Raw genomic sequence first — 18,129 nt, 5'->3', positions numbered from 1 at the left:
GCGTCTCTGGAGCCTCGGGGCGTGCCAGGGTACACCTGCAACAGCACCTGACCAATCAGGCAGTAAGAGGACAGACTCACCTGGGCAGATCTGCACAGGCCGCGCCCGTGGAGGAGTGTGTGGAATATTCATCTCGGGCCCTCCCCGAGGAGGTGGCATGACAGTGGTTGGCGTTCCGTGGATCCCTCAAACCAGTGGTTAATTTGTAAATGAAAACGTGCCGGTGCCCACAGCCCTCCTCTCAAACACGCGGCTGCTGCATTTAGATGTGCGAACACGGAAAACTGAGGCACCTTAATCCTGAAGCCATCTCGTTCCTCTTTAATCCATGTACGGCCACTCCCTGCCCCTTTAGCTCACTCTTGCAGCTTTCTACTTTCTCCCTTCGTGACATTTTTTCGTTTTTCTCTTCCTTCGTCTTTCCCACATGTGTCGACACGCTTGAGCCCTCTCCAACACCCCACCTCGCCCCCCCCCCCGCGCGGGACACACACAGCCTAGCCGGGGTAGGAAGATAGACCTTCTCTGCTGCTTCAGTGCCCGATAGGAGGATCCCTCCCCTGAAAAGAAAGATATTGTGTTCCAATGACAATACCCGATTGGCCCCTCCCGGAAACCAGAGCCTGGAAGGTGCCTTTTACTAGGCTAGCGCCCTCGGCTAGCGCCGCCGCCTCACATTTAGCCGCTTTCCCAACAAGAGACCCTTTGTCGGTGGAGGTGTTGCTGGTTACTGCACCTGCTGCGGAGATGTGTGTGTAACACGGACTTTACAAGGTCTAATAATGGAGGGGTCGTGGAACAGGCTAGCGTCTCGAAGGCTCGGGAGAGGGTGGATGGGTGCATGGGAGGGGTCGTGGCTGAGGCTAGAGACTCGAAGACCCGGGAGAGACACTTCTGGGGCACTGTAGGTGTTGTGGAACAGAAGCGGTTCGAAGTCTCGAGAGAGGGTGGTTAGGTACACGGGAGGTGTCATGGCTAGCGACTTGAAGGCCCGGGAGAGGCTCTTCTGGTGCACTGGAGGTGTCGTGGAACTGTAGCGGCTCGAAGGCTCGGGGGAGGATGCACAGGTGCACTGGAGGCGTCCTGGCTCGGGCTAGCGGCTCGAGGACTCGGGAGAGAGTGGAAAGGTGCATGGTAGGAATCGTGGCTAGGTCTAGCGGCTCGCAAGGCTCGGGAGAGGGTGGTTAGGTGCATGGGAGGGGTCGTGGATCAGGCTAGCGCGCTAAGGCGCCGGAGACGGACAGGCGTAGTGTAGGAGTCGCGGCTGAGGCTAGCGGCTCGAATCCTCGGGAGAGGATGTTCAGGTGCAAAGGAGGGGGTTGAAGGCTTACGAGATGCGGTGCAGGTGCACGGGAGGGTTTGTAGGTCAGACTAGCACCTCGAAGTCTCGGGGGGAGCCTGTATAAATTCCTGGGATGCGACGTGGAAGGAGTGGCCAAGACCAAATCATCCATTATTCGGTGGCAGGGGTGAAACCGTACAGGTGCATGGGAGGGTCGTAACTGAGGCTAGCACCTCGAAGTCTTGGAGTGGGGGAGTAACTGTACAGATGTCTGGGAATCGACGTGGGCGGTGTGGCCAAGGCCCAATCCTTCATTATTCGGGTGCATGGTAGGAGTCGTGGCTCAGGTGCATGGGATAGGGGTCGTGACTGAGGCTAGCGCCTCGAAGTCTTGTGGGGGGTACAGACGCCTGGGGGTGGCCAAGGCCCAATCATACATTATTCAGTGGCATGGGTGAAGCCGTACAGGTGCATGGGAGGGGGTCATAGCTCAGGCTAGCGCCTCGAAGTCTTGTGGGGGGTACAGACGCCTGGGATGCGACGTGGACGGGGTGGCCAAGGCCCAATCATACATTATTCAGTGGCATGCGTGAAGGCGTACAGGTGCATGGGAGGGGATCGTAGCTCAGGCTAGCGCCTCGAAGTCTGGGGGCGGGGGTGATAAGGTCTGCACAGGTGTCAGGGATGCGACGTGGACAGCCAAGGCCAACCAATCATACATTATTCAGTGGCAGGGTGAAGCCATACAGGTGCATGGGGGTGGAGACAAGTGCCCGGCTCCTGATTGGGCGGCGGCTCTCACTCCCGGAGATGGCAGCTCACCTGGGCGCCGCCTCCCCTTATATAGCGCTAAAAGTGCCAGAAGAGACAGACCCACTCAAAGTCTCGCAGACACCCCAGAGATGTCTTACCAGGTGTCCGTGCGCCAGAAGCCGCGCTCCAGCTCCTCGAGTCTATATGGCGCTCCTGGGGAGCTACGTATCTCCACCTCCCGCTTGAGCTCTCTCCGGGGCAGCATGGACGCTGCCCTCCCCGGGCTTCGGGCAGGGATGGACTCGCTGCTGTCTGCCAATAACCACCAGGAGGCCATGCAGGGTCTGAACGAGCGCCTGGCCGGCTATGTGGAGAGGGTGAAGCGCCTAGAGGCGGCAAACCGCAGTCTGGAGGAGGAGATCCAGGAGATCACTGCCAGCCGGAGCACCCCCACCGAGCGGAACTGGGAGCCCTACGAGAGCCCGCTGGTGGATCTCCGCAAGCAGGTCAGATCAGCATCCCGTTATAGCGCCGCGATACCCGACTGAGAGGGGTGCTGGGTTTATCCTAGAACATACACTGTCAGAGGAAGATCACAGCCCAAGATCACAGAGTGTCAGATATAAATGAAGAGAATACAGAGTAGGAGTCACAAACACCAAGATCACACACATTTGCACGGAGTGACTTCTGTATGGAAATGAAGAGAATACAGACTGGGAGTCACAAACATTAAGATCACACACAGTCAGACGAGGATTCCAGCCCAAGATCACACATAGAGTCAACAGTACAGAATCATAGCGTCAGCTGCAGATAACTCAAGAGCAGGCGCGGTGTTACATGCACAGATATCATGAACAGACAGTAACAAACACCAGTGACAGAGCATCTTCACAGACACCAGGATCACACATAGTGACAGAGTCTCAGAGAGTGTCAACTGCACTGAGACTGGGATGCCCCTGGGGGCTTCCTGGGGGAGTTCTGCAAGCAGACCAGACGTGCGTGTTCTCTGACTGCTGTGCTGGGGAGAGGCGTTGTGTTCATACAAGATCACACACTGCCTGCCGAAGATCACATGCGGTGTCAGCTCCACAGACACCAAGATCACACATAGGGTCTGCCGCAGTCATTGGTACTGCAACATCCTCCAGAGTGGGGGGCTGCTTTCAACGCTACGTCACAGCCATTGTGAAAACTCTGTGCTACCCAAAGAACAAGTGAAGTGGACGAGTCACCCCCACTCAGTGTGGTAGGGGGCAGGCCCGGCGTGTGTCTCGTGCTGCATTCTGGAGCCCTCTCTCCTGACTATACAACTAAAACATGGAGAGATGTATAAAGAACGCATCTTCCATTGAAATGGTCAATACATCTGCGCCAGACATGCAGTTTCATGGATAACCATATATGGTGCACGAACGATAACGTGTGGAAATCGGGGTTCAGCATATATTTTTCATTTGCTCAACGCACAATTGAAGTGTCTTGTTTTATTTAAATCCTATTACACGCTTTGTTTCCACCACACTCAGAATTGCACAAAATGTTTAATCAACATGTTTATATAGTTGTTACAAGTTACAATTTTGTTATATGGTAGAAAACATTTACTTTCCTGCCTTTCCTTTGACATTCCTTGGAACCCTAGCAACACAAAAAGATGGAGGATGGAATGCAGAACCAATCAATAACCCCCCAGTCACAGATCTGGGTTTAATCTGTCCAGCCATATGCAAATCAGTCTTGACCCTGATCCCTATGGGAACAGTCATTCAAGCCCAAACTGCCAGGCCAGGTCCTCCCTGGACCAGAAACGAGCACTTAGGGCGACTTTAGCAACACAAAAGAATGATGAACGGAGTGATGAAACTTTTCAACCACTCACCTCCAGTCACTCACCTCCAGTCACAGATCTGGGTTTAATCCATCTTCTTTTGCTCACCATGCCACCCCAGTTTGGACCCAGCCATATGCAAATCAGTCTTGATCCTGTTCCTCATGGGAACAGTCCTGCCCGAACTGCTAGACCAAGTCCTCCCTGGACCAGAAACTAACATCCTGGGACTGGTTTCAGAGTATCACCCTTCATCAGTCAGGCTAGATTGAATCCAGTGGCACAGTGAGCAAGGGACCCTCGTTTGGGCATACCCTTCCCACATAGGGCAACTTTAGCAACACAAAAGGATGAAAGACGGAGTGCTGACAATGCAAACACTCACCCCCAGTCACAGATCTGGGTTTAATCCATTGTTCTTTTGCTCTCCATGCCACCCCACTTCGGATCCAGTCATATGCAAATCAGTCTTGACCCTGATCCCCATGGGACCCTTTAACCCACCAAGATTTTCTCTTGGTTCAAATTACAAATATACATGCAACATGATAAAAACAACATGTAAATGCATCTTTAAAGCTCAATCTCATCCTGCAAGGTTATTCTGGGGGTGCTGCAGCTCTCTTGAACCCCTACTTCTTGTTGGTATGCCCCAGACTGCCGTAAAGACAAGGTGCTCTGAACTGTTTTCCTTTGCTCATGCATTCACTGTACTTTACTGTGACTGAAACAAATTTTTGGATTTATGGCTTTTTTGCACCCCGAGGAAAAGGGCGCGGTCGTGTACTGTCTGTAAAATGAACCAACATAGTGACCTTTTATGTCCCACTGCTATTGCTGACTTGGTTTGTTATCAGCAGTGCACGAGAAAAGCATCTTTTGTGTCCTTTAGTGGCAGCCTCCATCTTTTCCTGCCATCTTTACTTGGAAGCATCATCTTGGTTGTCCCCTGATATTAGTGTCACATGCCAAAACAGTTCAGTCGTCCACCTATTAATAATCAGGCATGATCTATTAACAAGCCCCATCACTAAGAAATAGCCAGACCTTTTGGATTTACCAATGCTTGTTTACCATGAACCGTAGGAGGCCCGTTTCATGAATTCCATGTAATTGAACTTGCTTTTCCTTGTGTCTTTTGCACTGAGTCAAACTAGCAGCACTCGTGCTGTTCTCTCTCACCTGTCCTGGTCAGTAACATGGAGTAGGGCACAGACTCCCTGCCACACCCACGTCTGCTTCCTGCGGACTGCAGCCCAGCGGTGCATGCACCTGCTGCGGTCTGGCTCCAGGCTCACGCTAGGCATGACAGCTCCTTGATGGGGTCTGCTCGGCGCAATCTTGGTTTAGGTTTATCCCGCCTTCCAGACAGCAGCTTCCTTAAAATCAATTCAACGCAATTTAAATACAAAGGGGCTAGAAGGGCAGAGGAACGAGGGTGCCCTCGCTGGGTCACTGAAGCAACACACAGACCAGGACCCATGAAAAGGGGGCGTTAACCGATGAGACTGTACATGACACATCTGTGTGCCCACCGGAAGCTGCCGCGAGGGGCGCCTCTAAGGAGGAAGTGACATCACCTCTGCACACAGCAGGACTGTGTCTTGTGACGCACGGCGTACCCATGACCCTGGCAGCTGAATGTAATTGTAGTATTTGTATTTATATTGCACTTACTACCCCTGACGAGCTGTCAAAGCTCTTTTGGACGAGTATTTTGGTACTCCAGAACGCAGAAAGGATTAGTGGTGGATTAGTATAGGGGAATACGAGGACTGTCAGAGCCCATCAGTCAGCCTGTCTCCAGACGCATTACCTTGGCACAGGCATACCTTTACTACAGTACCAGGGCATTAATGGAAAAAGGGGTGCTTGAGCATAAGGTGGGTCGAGGAATATAGGCAAGGGCCGGAGTGCCAAGGTGCAGGTGGGGTAGAGGCCTTGGGACAGAGTAGGAAGGGGGAACAAATAAGTCTCAGGTAATAGGGCTTAGTAAGGGGTAGAAGGGCAGTGGCTGAGGCACTAGGGCACAGCTGGCGCCAGAGGTGCTAGGTTATAAGAAGGGGTAGTGGCACCAAGTTCTAGGAAGGGATAGCGGTACTAGAGGTGTAGAAGTACTAGGGCATAGTCAGCAGTAGCCGTACTGGCATACAAGCAGCACTAGAAGTACTAGGGTACAGTCAGCAGTAGCCATACTGGGGTATAAACCAGCAGTAGCAGTACTAGGGTACAGTCAGCAGTAGCCATACTGGGGTATAAACCAGCAGTAGCAGTACTAGGGTACAGCCAGCAGTACTAGGGTATAGCCAGCTTTAGCGGTACTAGGGTATAGTCAGTAGTAATACTACTAGGGTATGGCCAGCTTTAGTGGTTCTAGGGTATAATGAGCAGTAGCCGTACTGGAGTATAGGCAGCACTAGCAGTACTAGGGTAAAGTCAGCAGTAGCTGTACTGCTGTACAGTCACAGTAGCGATACTAGGGTATAGCCAGCAGTACTAGGGTATAGCCAGCTTTAGTGGTACTAGGGTAAAGTCAGCAGAAGCGGTACTAGGGTATAGTTAGCTGCGCAGTACTCTAGTACAGTCAGTAGTAGCCGTACTGGTGTATAGTCACAGTAGCAGTACTAAGGTATAGCCAGGGGTAGCACTTTTTTTTCAATTTAAAAAAGAGAGATATTTACTAGGGTGGATTTAGCATCCTGGGGGTGTCATTTATTTAGGAAAATGTAAGTAGTAAGTAGTGACTCAGAGGTCACCAGAGCACATAATAACACTTAGTAGATCCAGGTCCAGCCAATGCTTTTATGTAAAAACATGTACTTTGATCCACAGGTGCAGCTGGAATACCACACATAAAAAAATACAATAATACTTAGGAAAAATATGAAACAAGACCACCACCATTTACGGTACATCTACCCTGTGCTTAATATGTAAAAAAACATACGCATGGAGACCCAAAGCTTGTCTTAGCAGCTAACCGCTGCTCCTGACTGCACTACTGAATGCTGGGGTCTCCGAATACCTGAGCTGCCTCCTCTAGATTCCATCTCATCTCTTTCTTCCACTACCCCACTCATCCTGCTTCTTTATCTCATGAATACCAACGCTGTCGAGCCTTGATTCCATCTCATCTCGTTCTTCCACTACCCCACTCATCCTGCTTCTTTATCTCATGAATACCAACGCTGACGAGTCTTGATTCCATCTCATCTCGTTCTTCCACTACCCCACTCATCCTGCTTCTTTATCTCATGAATACCAACGCTGTCGAGTCTTGATTCCATCTCATCTCGTTCTTCCACTACCCCACTCATCCTGCTTCTTTATCTCATGAATACCAACGCTGTCGAGTCTTGATTCCATCTCATCTCGTTCTTCCACTACCCCACTCATCCTGCTTCTTTATCTCATGAATACCAACGCTGACGAGTCTTGATTCAATCTCATCTCATTCTTCCACTACCCTACGCATCCTGTTTCCTTATCTCATGAAGGCCAAGGCTGTCTAGTCTTGATTCCATCTCATACCTCTGTCTTCCACCATCCTACTCTTCCTCCTTCCTCATCTCATGAATAACAAGGCTGTCTAGTTTTGATTCCACCTCATGGCTCTTTTTTCTACCACCCCACTGCTCCAGCATTTTTTTCACATACATACCAGGCTGTCTAGCCTTGATTCCACCTCATACCTCTTTCTTGCACCCCCTACTGCTCCTGTGTCTTTATCTCATGAATACCAAGACGTTCTAAGTTTAATCCCACCCCATTGCTCTGTGTTCCACCACCCTACTGCTCCTGTGTCTTTACCTCACGAATACCAAGGCTACATGGATGAGTTGTAACCTGCAGATCTCATGTTTGTGTTAATGCACCTGTTGCACACACAATTATGTAAGTTGCAGGGCACAGGTTCGCATCCCGCTGAGGTTCGCCCGGCCCCTTGAGGTCGGGAGAGCGAGCACCAATCAATACTGTGGTGACACAAGCAGAAGACCGCTCGGTTTGTAGCCGGTGCTGTGTAAATGGCCACTCAGCGTTGAGGAAGCGAATCGGTACAGTCACGAGAGGGTCTTAACTCTGAGTAGCACATAATGCGTGTGAATCTAGTGCCATGCGCCACACTAGTGACTGCAAAACTGGAAGTGTGGGCGAGTGGTGTGGTTACTGTTCGACTGAAATATTTTCCGTGTAAACCATGACGTCACCGCCTGCTTTGCATCTTTCAGCTGGCTGGCGCTCACTGGCAGACCTGCAGGGCTGCATCAAGACAAGTTTTAAATACAACTCATCGATATGGAAATACCCACCGTTCTGCATGTAAATATAGGCCCTGGATGTTCATCTTGTTAGCCCAGCAGGCCCCAATAGATGCAGTTCAGTTATTAAGATAGACGTACAATAAATACCATAAAATCAAATTGGAGGCAATCTACAAATTAAAGACTGCTCGGAGGTCCGGCTCCAACACACAGGACACATAAAAAATATGAATAGTAAGTCACATACCTGGTCTTTGCATCATTGCTTTCGAAGTCGTTTGTGCACCGTCGCAGTTCGCGTGTGTGTTTTTTTTCAGGCCTGTGTTGAATTTGGTTTTGATTAACACTGCTTCTTCCGCGTCATTTCGAAGTGCTCGCTTTGGCCTGGAAGCCAGGAAAGGAAACTTGATCCTGTTATTTCAAGACAGGCCAGCAGGGAGCGCTGCTGCACTTCTGGTTCCTCACATCGTAGCCTGCTGTAGGATAACACCATCAGCGCCCCTCTCCCACGCCCTAGACAGGACGAGCGCGCATCCTGTGGAGGTTTTTATTATATATTTTGTACAGCTCCAGGAAGAACTCAAATAGTAATGAATATTTTTTTTATAACAATTTCTTGACACATTATAAACAATAGGTCTTATGTACAAAAGCTACTTCATTTTTATGCACACGGTTTTTATTGGTTTATATTCACATAGAACGTCAACATATGTGAAGCCATAAGTAATCTAAAAATCTATGACATTATTTAAACATTATCAATCATTATAACGGATTTCAATCGTTATGACCCTAGTGCGTAGCTTGTAAAACAATCATTGCAAAGCCACACGTCTGATTGAAGATTCAAAGGCCTTGCTGCCTGTATAGAATGCATCTCTGTGATGAATGCAATCATTGCAATGTGACGTCTCCGTGTACCTTTCAGATGTAAAACACTCTCTCATGTCATATAAAGCAAGCGCTCCACTCCAGGCGGAATAAGAGACCAACATTTAATAGCATGATGTGAGAGGGAAATACTCCTTGGGTTATAGCTAAACCAAACTCTATGTGTCTTTTAAAGCTTTAGATGCAATAGGTTAGCAAGTGGATGCACTGTCGAGCCAGACCTAAAAAGCACTTAGGGGCTCATTTACAAGCCCCTAGCGCCACTGGAGAGTCACTTTCAGAGACCTTTGGTCGCACTCTGCCCTTTTCTAATTTTACAAGGCAGCGTTGCTCCACTTTGCGTGGCTTAATGCCACCTTGTAAATATGGGCCCCGACTCACTTTTGTGCGTCACGCAGAGAGAGAAAAACACCATTAATGATTGTTTATGTGCAGGAAGGTGTCTCTTCCTGCACATAAACAATCATTAAATAATGACGATTTGCTACCTCTATGTGTGCTGTATTCTGCAAAACCCATATAAGTAAGAAATCCCCATTGCAGATTGTTTATGTGCAGGAAGGACACCTTCCTGCACATAAACAATCATTTCCTGCAACGCAGACACCCTTGCACTATGGGTGCACTATGGTGCAAGGGTGCCTGCATTGGTTCTAGGCAGATCATTTTAGTGCCAGCACATGGAAGCACACAGGGATGCACCGTATTCTTGAAAATACAGTGCATTACTGCGTTTTGGAAAGGACGCAGCTCGGCACAGCAACATTGCTTGCGGCACAGCGCTGTGCCATGTCCTAATAAATAAGGCCCTAAGGCCCATATGTATATTTATTTAGCGCCGCATTTGCGTCGTTTTTTAAAAACGACGCAAATGCGGCGCTAAAAAAGTATAAATATGGGCCTAAGTGTGTGCAGAGGTCCAAAGTTGTTCTTAGGAGTCTGCCAGTGTCTCTACCACATGCCAGAGGTGCCAAATATCAAAGGTACCTGGTCTTCATTCCACCTTATGCCTCTTCCCCCACCCTACAATTCCTGATTTTGTTATCCCATGGTTACCTTTCTTTCATGTCACCAATTACCAAACTTTTTATTCCCTTTCCTATCTATTTTTTCTTTCATTCTCCCTTCTCCCTTCTCCCTCATGCTCTGGACGAATTCTGATGGAATAAAACGTAAGTCCTCCACGAGCAACTACTGGCGCAGATTCAGCAAAATATGACACTATAAAAACACACATGCACACTAGGAGAACCGGAAGAAAGAGGCCGAAAGTCACAGCACTGTTATTGTAGAAAAATGCATCATTCTAAATATAACTCAGAAACAACATACCCCAAAACACATCAAACACAACTAACGTTTGAGAAGATAACTTTCTCAAAAGTAGATTTTACTGTCCTCACAGTTTGTCCATTGGGATCAGAAATGATGTCATGTTATTCCGATTTGTACAGCGCGCTAATCACCCTCGAGGGTGTCCAGGTGCTATGAGCAGTAGCGTGCACGCAAGTCTCTAGGAAATGCGTTTATTTACCAAACTATCTTATACAACAGTACATATTATGCTCAGAACATACAATTACTTTGACCAAATTACACATATAAAAAATAATTGTATATCTTTTCTGGAATAATTCTGTATTCTGCTTAAATTCATTTGGCACTTGCGTGGCCCTTGGGTTACTCTTTAGGTCAAAACCCACTTCTGCCAAAGAAGTAAAGCCGACGTGTTTACCAACCGAAGTAATGAAAATAATTTTGCTCCACTGTATTATACAATATGAGATATGCACAGGATTAATAGTGGCACTGTTTTCATTTACCTTGGAAACATGAATGGTTCAGGTGGCCCTCCCAGGACTCGAACTTGCAGTAGTTGCACAGAGCCTTGAAGCAGACACTTACCCCACTGAGTCCCTTGATGCTAGAGACAGTTTTTGTTTAATGAGCTTCCTGTACAATCTGCTGGACACAGGTCTGGAAGTTGAACCCACCTTGACCTTTCATCCTTCTTCCATGGTGCATAAATGAGTAGCATTTAGTATACTGACAGTAGTATTCACTATTGGTACTGTAAAACTTCCTTGGATGAGCACTGCCTTATACATCAACTAAATACACATAGTCTACCCCATCTTGAAAAAGGTGTCACTCAAAGAAATATGCAGTGAAGCACAATTTCTCTAGTTGTTCATTAGAAATCTGTGGTGAAGATTTAGTAGGCCACAGGGAAGTTGACTGGCAGACTGCTGCTGTTGAAAATACATTTCAGTCAGCCTTCCAGACTTATTTCCGACACAGGATGATGAAGATATTTGAGAAATGTGTTATAATCTTAGCATTCTACAGATCCAACTATAATTTTTTGACAAAATTAAATCCATCATTTTGTTCATTTAAGGCAATCTCCTCTGTAGGAAAAATATTCAGATCCACGACTCCCATTCCAGACTCCTGTTCCACCAACATGGCATTCAGATGCGTCTCACTTCTGTCATGAACATACATAAGGTTAGCACACTAGTTGCTTACTTTGTGGTGAAACTGCACTGGAACACTGAAGTATTAACTGATAGCCCACAGCTCCTGTGGGAAAGTACGTTTTCTTCAGCATATCAGACATTTTCCTCATATTGCCTTGGAAGAGATTTGTGAATTTATAGAAAATGTGCCCTCATTTTAGCTTCTGGAGAACTTAATATAATTTCCATGAGAAAATCACATGAAAAAACATTGCTTCTCAAACATGGATCATCAAACCGCTGTAGAGGTTCAAGATCTTTAACGTGAATTCACCACAGTTTCTATCAGTTTTGCACCACCAACAAATGAGTTAGATTGTGCCTAAAGGCAGTAGAAATGAGTGATGTGTTAGAAATAGTGGGTAACAGAAGAGAAATACAGAACAACAGTGCAGGAGGACTGGAGAAAAGGGCAAACTGGCTGAATAAAGGGGAGAGGGATTGTTCAACGGAGCAGAAGGACTGGGTAAACCCACAGGTTGACTGCAATCAAGAGTAGAAGGGGTGAAAGGAATTGTTTGGGGGTGCAGTGGTAATGTTTTATGGGGTGTGAAACTATGAAACAGTGAGTCGAGGCGGGGTAACTTAGAAGGGTCCTAGTAAACTGATTTTTTAAGTTTGGTAGAGGCAGGCTTACATGTCAGTTTTCTCTGTCCTCTCTAGATGGTGAGTAAAATGAACATTTGCATTCCAGACCACCTTCTGATATTTTCTATCTACACTGATCCCAGCCCCCCCCCCCCCCCTTCAATTTCGACCCGAGACCTACACATCATCTAGGAAAGATTGCTTTAAGGAATTACTAGGCACTTCTAAGCATGATTGTGAGGGGTCCACCAATACCATGCCATAGTTCTTCGGTTTTGTGGGACTTGTTACATGGATTACATGTTTTTCTTCATTTGCCATTTTCGGAATTCATTGACTGCTAAAAAACTTTACATAATGTAGGCATCTCATTTCCATGTGTGAATCAGCGCAGCTGGTCATTTGCATCAGCAGTAATCCTTCTTCTCAGCTTTGTCCCCTCCTCAAAAATGAGCAAAGGACTCAAACCACACACCACAGCCTCAAAAAAGGACACAGAGAGTAAAATACTGGAAGAATACTTCACTGTGTCCAGTAAAACTGGACAGGAGCTTTTTTTTGGTTTCCGCATGCGCACACAGTACCCGAGCTCAGATACTTTCCCATCCACTCTTGTGAAATGTTGTCACCCGATGGACTGAGACCCACACAGCACACACTCTAAAATGTATACTTGTCGTGGAACTGTGGTCAGGAACACAGTGCTCACTGTAGAAGGGGATGTGTGCATGCATTCTGTTTCTGATACATGTTTTAAGGCAATGGTCTTCAAACTTTTTAATGCCACGCACCCCCCCTGTGTAAAAGGAAATTCACCTGGCACGGCAAACATATTTTATCACAATTATTCTAATAAGTGGCAGCTCTGAACAAATTTAGCAGACCAAGCATTGCAGCTAAGTTCAGTTATCTCTTTTGAAAAAACAATCAAATACATCATTGACAACATTCTCTTGGTAGTCAGGTCTTCAAAGTATCCTCAGTGTGTCCACAGGGTTCACAGTGCCATCCTTCATCAGAAATTGGGGCTAGAAACTCTGAGAGTTATTTAGCTCACCGTTCAACACCCCTCACTTTGACGCCAACTCCCAGCTAGGACACGAGTGACAAAATACTTGACTGATGGTCCATTCCAGATCCCCTGCAATAATCAGTCCTGGAACTGACGGCTATTATCAACACCAAAGCTTTGTGGTCAGCAGACAGTAAAGGCAATATTGGCTTACGCTGGCCAGCTGGTGGACTTAGTCTTTGAGCCATTTATCAAAAGTTATTCCATAAAGTTCTTTAAAAATCAGCAACGGATGAGTTGTCAGAGTGTATTACACTAGGATCGGTGCATGAAAGTCAGTCTTAGTACGAAAACACAAGCTGTGCAATGACTCCAGTCGAGCTCAAGTTGGGTCTATGGGTTAAAACGTCTACAAAGATGTCCCAGCTCTGTTCTCTAAGTGACAATTTGGTAAATACACAGAATACACTGATTCTAGACCCTGAGACTGCTGCACCACATCTCACAGCTGCTTCTTCAAGGCAGACCCAATCATTGATTTACTCCATTTCTCTGTGTCTCTGTGTGGGCAGTGTAATCTGTTTTTGATCATACTCCATTTTGAATGCATTACCTGGGTTTTCTTGTAAGAAGAGTTACATTTTACAAATCAACCAAAGTTGAGCTTGTGTTTGGATTGGAGGATGTATTCGCAGAGTTGCGCATCAGGACTCTGGTTGGAGCTAGTGCACTGTACAGGACTGGCGTTCGCTACTAACTCATCAGTTAAGGATTCAGGTTCAGGAGAGGAGGGCTCCAAACACCCTCAAGCATGCAGCATCACCTGACCACCGGATCTTTGATTTAAGATGGCCTCCAGTGCTAAATGACAAAGGGCCTGATTTAGAGATTGGCCGATGAGTTACTGCATCACAAACGTGACAGATATTGCATCCACCGTATCACAGTTTCCATAGGATATAATGGAATTGTAAAACAGCATCCGCCAAACTCTAAATCAGGCCCAAAGATCTTAAGATGGTAACCTATACTCAACAACAAGGATGTTACCATGTTGATGGGAATCAAGGATCCTGCTGATAGTACCAACTTTAGTATAAAGAACTAGAATCCCATCTGAAGACTCTGAACTGAAGACCAGTTATCTCATAGGATATTGCATAGTCCTTTCGGGGGCCAAAGACTACTCAATATCCAATGAGGAGTCCATACCAACTCTTCACCAACAAAACAAAATAGCTTCAAGCTCTAGCTATTGCCACTGTTCACCTTCAAGATCACTGAGGTTGGGACATTCACTCTGTGGGGTCACCAGAGAGATTGGGTGTTCGCACTCTATAAGCAAGAGGTTCACCTGTTAAAAACCAACACAGCCCACCTCTTTACAATATCAAGAAGTGCCACAATTATTGGAAGAGATTAAAAATCATTTAGAAATACCTGTGAGTGTTGTAGTGTTTATGCTCCATCTCACTTGCTCAACATTATCTCTATTTAACTCCTACTCAAACCCCTTAGTTTGCACAGGACAGCATATAAGCAGCCATTGCTACCATAAGATGCTGTAGAAATATATAACATGACATGGAGGCAAACTGCTAACGATTGAGCTCATTGACAAGACTCTCACGTCGAACTGCTACCTAGTAGGAATTAAATATTGCCATTTATAGAACCAGGTCCTCTCTTTGGGCAGAATATCTCAAGTATGGGGTGATCTAGGGCATCCTGGAGGGGATTGTGTTGGTGTACCCTTAGAAGCCTCACTGGGGTACCTTCTAACTCTTGTCTTTGGTCTCATAGGTCGAAGGCCTGAACATGGACAACGCCAAGCTCCTGCTGCACATCGATAATGCCCGTCTGGCTGCTGATGACATCAAAGTCAAGTAGGTGTTTGACATTTTTACAAAAGTGGTAAGCACCCAACGATGGCTGTGGATTGCTTGTGTAGACCCTACTTAAAATGGACCCAAAAGCAAATCATCATGGATGTAGCAAAGGGGGCATAAGAGGGACAGCCACTAACATGAATCCTTTTCCAGATGATATTAGGAGACAGGGTGTGCATTACTTGTGTTGTTTGCTGTAAAGCCGCACATTTTGTGCACCTCCCCATGGTCATTGCCTCCTTTCACAACAGAAAATCGTGCAGGCGTATAATTCAAGATGGCGCAGTAAACTGGGAACGATAAGCAAGGCTGTTCAAAAACGGAAGGTGAAAACAATTCAGAAAACATATTTGCAGAAAATGTGCAAATCATGTCTTTCTAGGGCAAGGTCCCGCTTGTTCTCCACAATATTCCAGAGCATTTAATAAAGAAACCGTCAGGTTTTCATTTACAAATCAGTCTCTGAACTTGAAGAGGTATATTTCCAGAAAAAAAACCAAACATGATACCTTTGCTTCTGGTACAAAAAAGGCAATAGAAGCAAATATATATTTTTATCCCTCTACTCCTTGTCTTCACATTTTATCAGGATGTGAAAGGTGATAAAAAGCTGTCCTAGGATACAGGGGGTGTTGGGTTGTTCATTTATCAGGGATCATGGGATCTACCTCGGAAGGTCGCGTCTTAAATATTCTGTGCAGTTCTGAAGGCCACATCTGTAGGGTGGTTTCCAATTCTAAGGGCCACCTCCTGAGCATTTTGATTAGATTTGGAGGCCTCTTCTTGAGTAAAGTGTCCAGCTTTAGAGGACCCTTGTGGAACAATTTAGGTGGCCCTGGAGGCCACACCTGAAGCATTACATACAATTCTGAAGGACACATTCAGAGCACCTTGTTCAGTTCTGGGTGCCAGAGGAATATCTTGAGTGCTTTCTGGAAGTCACACCTGGAGACCTGCACCTAGTTGTGATGGCCATATCTAGAATATTATAGGCATTTACTAAAGACTCACCTAGACTCACCTAGAGTACTGTGGCCATTTGAAGGTGTAGGGGGAGATCTAAAGTGTTTTCTGGAGGCCACGTGTAAAGTAGCGCATCTAGGCCCGTATTTATACTTTTTTTAGCGCCGCATTTGCGCCGCTTTTTGTCGCAAAACGGCGCAAACCTACAAAATACAATGGTATTTTACAAGTTTGCGCCGTTTTTGCGTCAAAAAACGACGCAAATGCGGCGCAAAAAAGTATAAATACGGGCCCTAGTCTTGCCGGCCACACCTGGCGCACCATGTGTATTTCTGGTGTGGCGGGGTACATTTAAAGTAGTTTGCAGAGGTTGTTGCAGGAGACCTTGGTGCTCAGGTCTCAATGTCCCATTTGTGATTTTTCCACTACTTCTGGAGGGCACACATGCAGCTCTGTGTACAGTTCTGAATGGCTCACCTGGACTCCTGTGTCCATTTCACAAGGACTCATTGGGAGTAATTTGGGTAGCTCAGCAGGCCAGAACAGGAGTTTTACGTACGCTACTGTGCTGAGTTCTGGGGGCCTAATGTGAGGTTCTATTACTTCTTCCAGAGGCCACACCTGGACTCCTCTGGGACCACTGCCCACCCCAGCATAGGAAGCTGCATCCCTGGAAGGACTAAGCCAGGCTGTGAGTCAGGGTGTGTGAAGGCTCAATAATATGATAAAAAATGGAATTTCCAATGGGACTAAAGGCTGCATTGTCAGCACCAGGGTACGTCTGGTACCAGAAGTCACGTAATAAGACTGCACAGGCAGGGGGTCAGCGGGAAGATTAGAACATATGTTTTTATGCAAGTGATGACCAAAGTACTGGTGACAAAACACAAACAATGATTCAAAAAAGGCTAAACAGAACAATAGTACTCTTTAAGGGAGGGATTAGCTTATATAAAGTAGTGCCTATATTCGATCAGTCCCTTCAGTTTCCATAAATGCAGAAGTAAATGCCCAGTTTTCCAATATCCATTTAGGAATCAGGGTCTGTTAGGAGATAGGGAAGCAAGGGAACTTGGGCACAGAGAGCTAAAGTCACTTTCCCAGGATCACAGAGTGTGCTAGATTTGAGAAGCCGAGATTGGAACTCTGGGCTGTTGATTTCACAATAGAAAGGTTGGCCATCCAAGTCTGTAGATTTTGATTGGTTTAGCAGGGCTGCCTGACAGCTATGTAGAGTGCTGGTGTGTGAACCCAGATTAGGTGATTGATTCCCTTAACTAGGTTATCACTTGCTGATTTCTGATTCAATGACAATGGATCTAGTTGTGTTTTCATTTAACAAGAAGGTCCTGCTTTGCCCCTGTAGGCTGGAGACTGAGCAGGCGATGTGCGATGGGGTGCAGAAGGACACCCAGGGACTGCGGAAGATGATCGACGACACCAACCACCTGCGGATGAAGCTAGAGTCAGAGCTGGAGTCGCTGAAGGAGGAACTGGCCCATCTGCGCCAAACCCACAAGGAGGTAAGGGAAGGCAGATGCATACACTCTATTTCATGCTAAAAGCACACAAAAAGGATTTGTTCTCCTTGCAGGACCAATTCAACTATTTGTGTAATGAAAGTCTACAACAAATGAGACATCGATGAACACAATATTGCAAAATGTCACTCTCTGAAATCTCACTGGTTGGGTGTTATATACTGGTATCCAAATTAAAAATAGAGCAAATAACACCCAAACGGGAAAACACATCCATCGGGTAGTAAAAGCTGTGATGTCTCCATTCAGCAGTATAGGCACGAGTCCTGGACATCCCCCGACACAGCTGCATCTTCTCCCACCTCAGAAACGTACACTGGCTCCCAACCAACAAGCGCATCACATACAAACTCCTGATCCACAGCTAAAAGGCACTGCTCAAAATAGGACTGGCATACCTCAACCACCGCCTCACCTTCTGCGTACCCAACAGACGTCTCCGTTCCTTCCAGCTCACCCTTGCAGCTGTCCCCAAGATCCAGAAAAGTACAGCAGAAGGAAGATCTTTCTCCTACATAGCAGCCCGGACATGGAATTCACTACCACTCAAATTCAGGCAGAATGCATCACTGGAGCAGTTCAGGAA

At 46.7% G+C, this 18,129-nt stretch overlaps 1 protein-coding gene across 2 annotated transcripts in view; it reads left to right on the top strand.

The window, feature by feature from the left end:
* Positions 1-2,135: 2,135 nt before the first annotated feature.
* The window catches only part of LOC138286635 (keratin, type I cytoskeletal 18-B-like), a 35,798-nt gene continuing 19,804 nt past the window's right edge, over positions 2,136-18,129 (top strand). The window contains exons 1-3 of one of the 2 annotated variants that reach the window (XM_069227086.1): positions 2,136-2,541; positions 14,954-15,036; positions 17,369-17,525. In XM_069227086.1, coding sequence (XP_069083187.1) covers positions 2,185-2,541; positions 14,954-15,036; positions 17,369-17,525 — 597 coding nt within the window. In that variant the 5' untranslated portion in view covers positions 2,136-2,184. The remainder of the gene's footprint in view (positions 2,542-14,953; positions 15,037-17,368; positions 17,526-18,129) is intronic. The other variant, XM_069227087.1, reaches the window with a different exon arrangement.

The sequence above is a fragment of the Pleurodeles waltl genome, chromosome 3_2, assembly GCF_031143425.1.
Source record: "Pleurodeles waltl isolate 20211129_DDA chromosome 3_2, aPleWal1.hap1.20221129, whole genome shotgun sequence".
Classification (NCBI taxonomy): domain Eukaryota; kingdom Metazoa; phylum Chordata; class Amphibia; order Caudata; family Salamandridae; genus Pleurodeles; species Pleurodeles waltl.
This window is presented reverse-complemented; position numbering and strand designations above follow the sequence as displayed.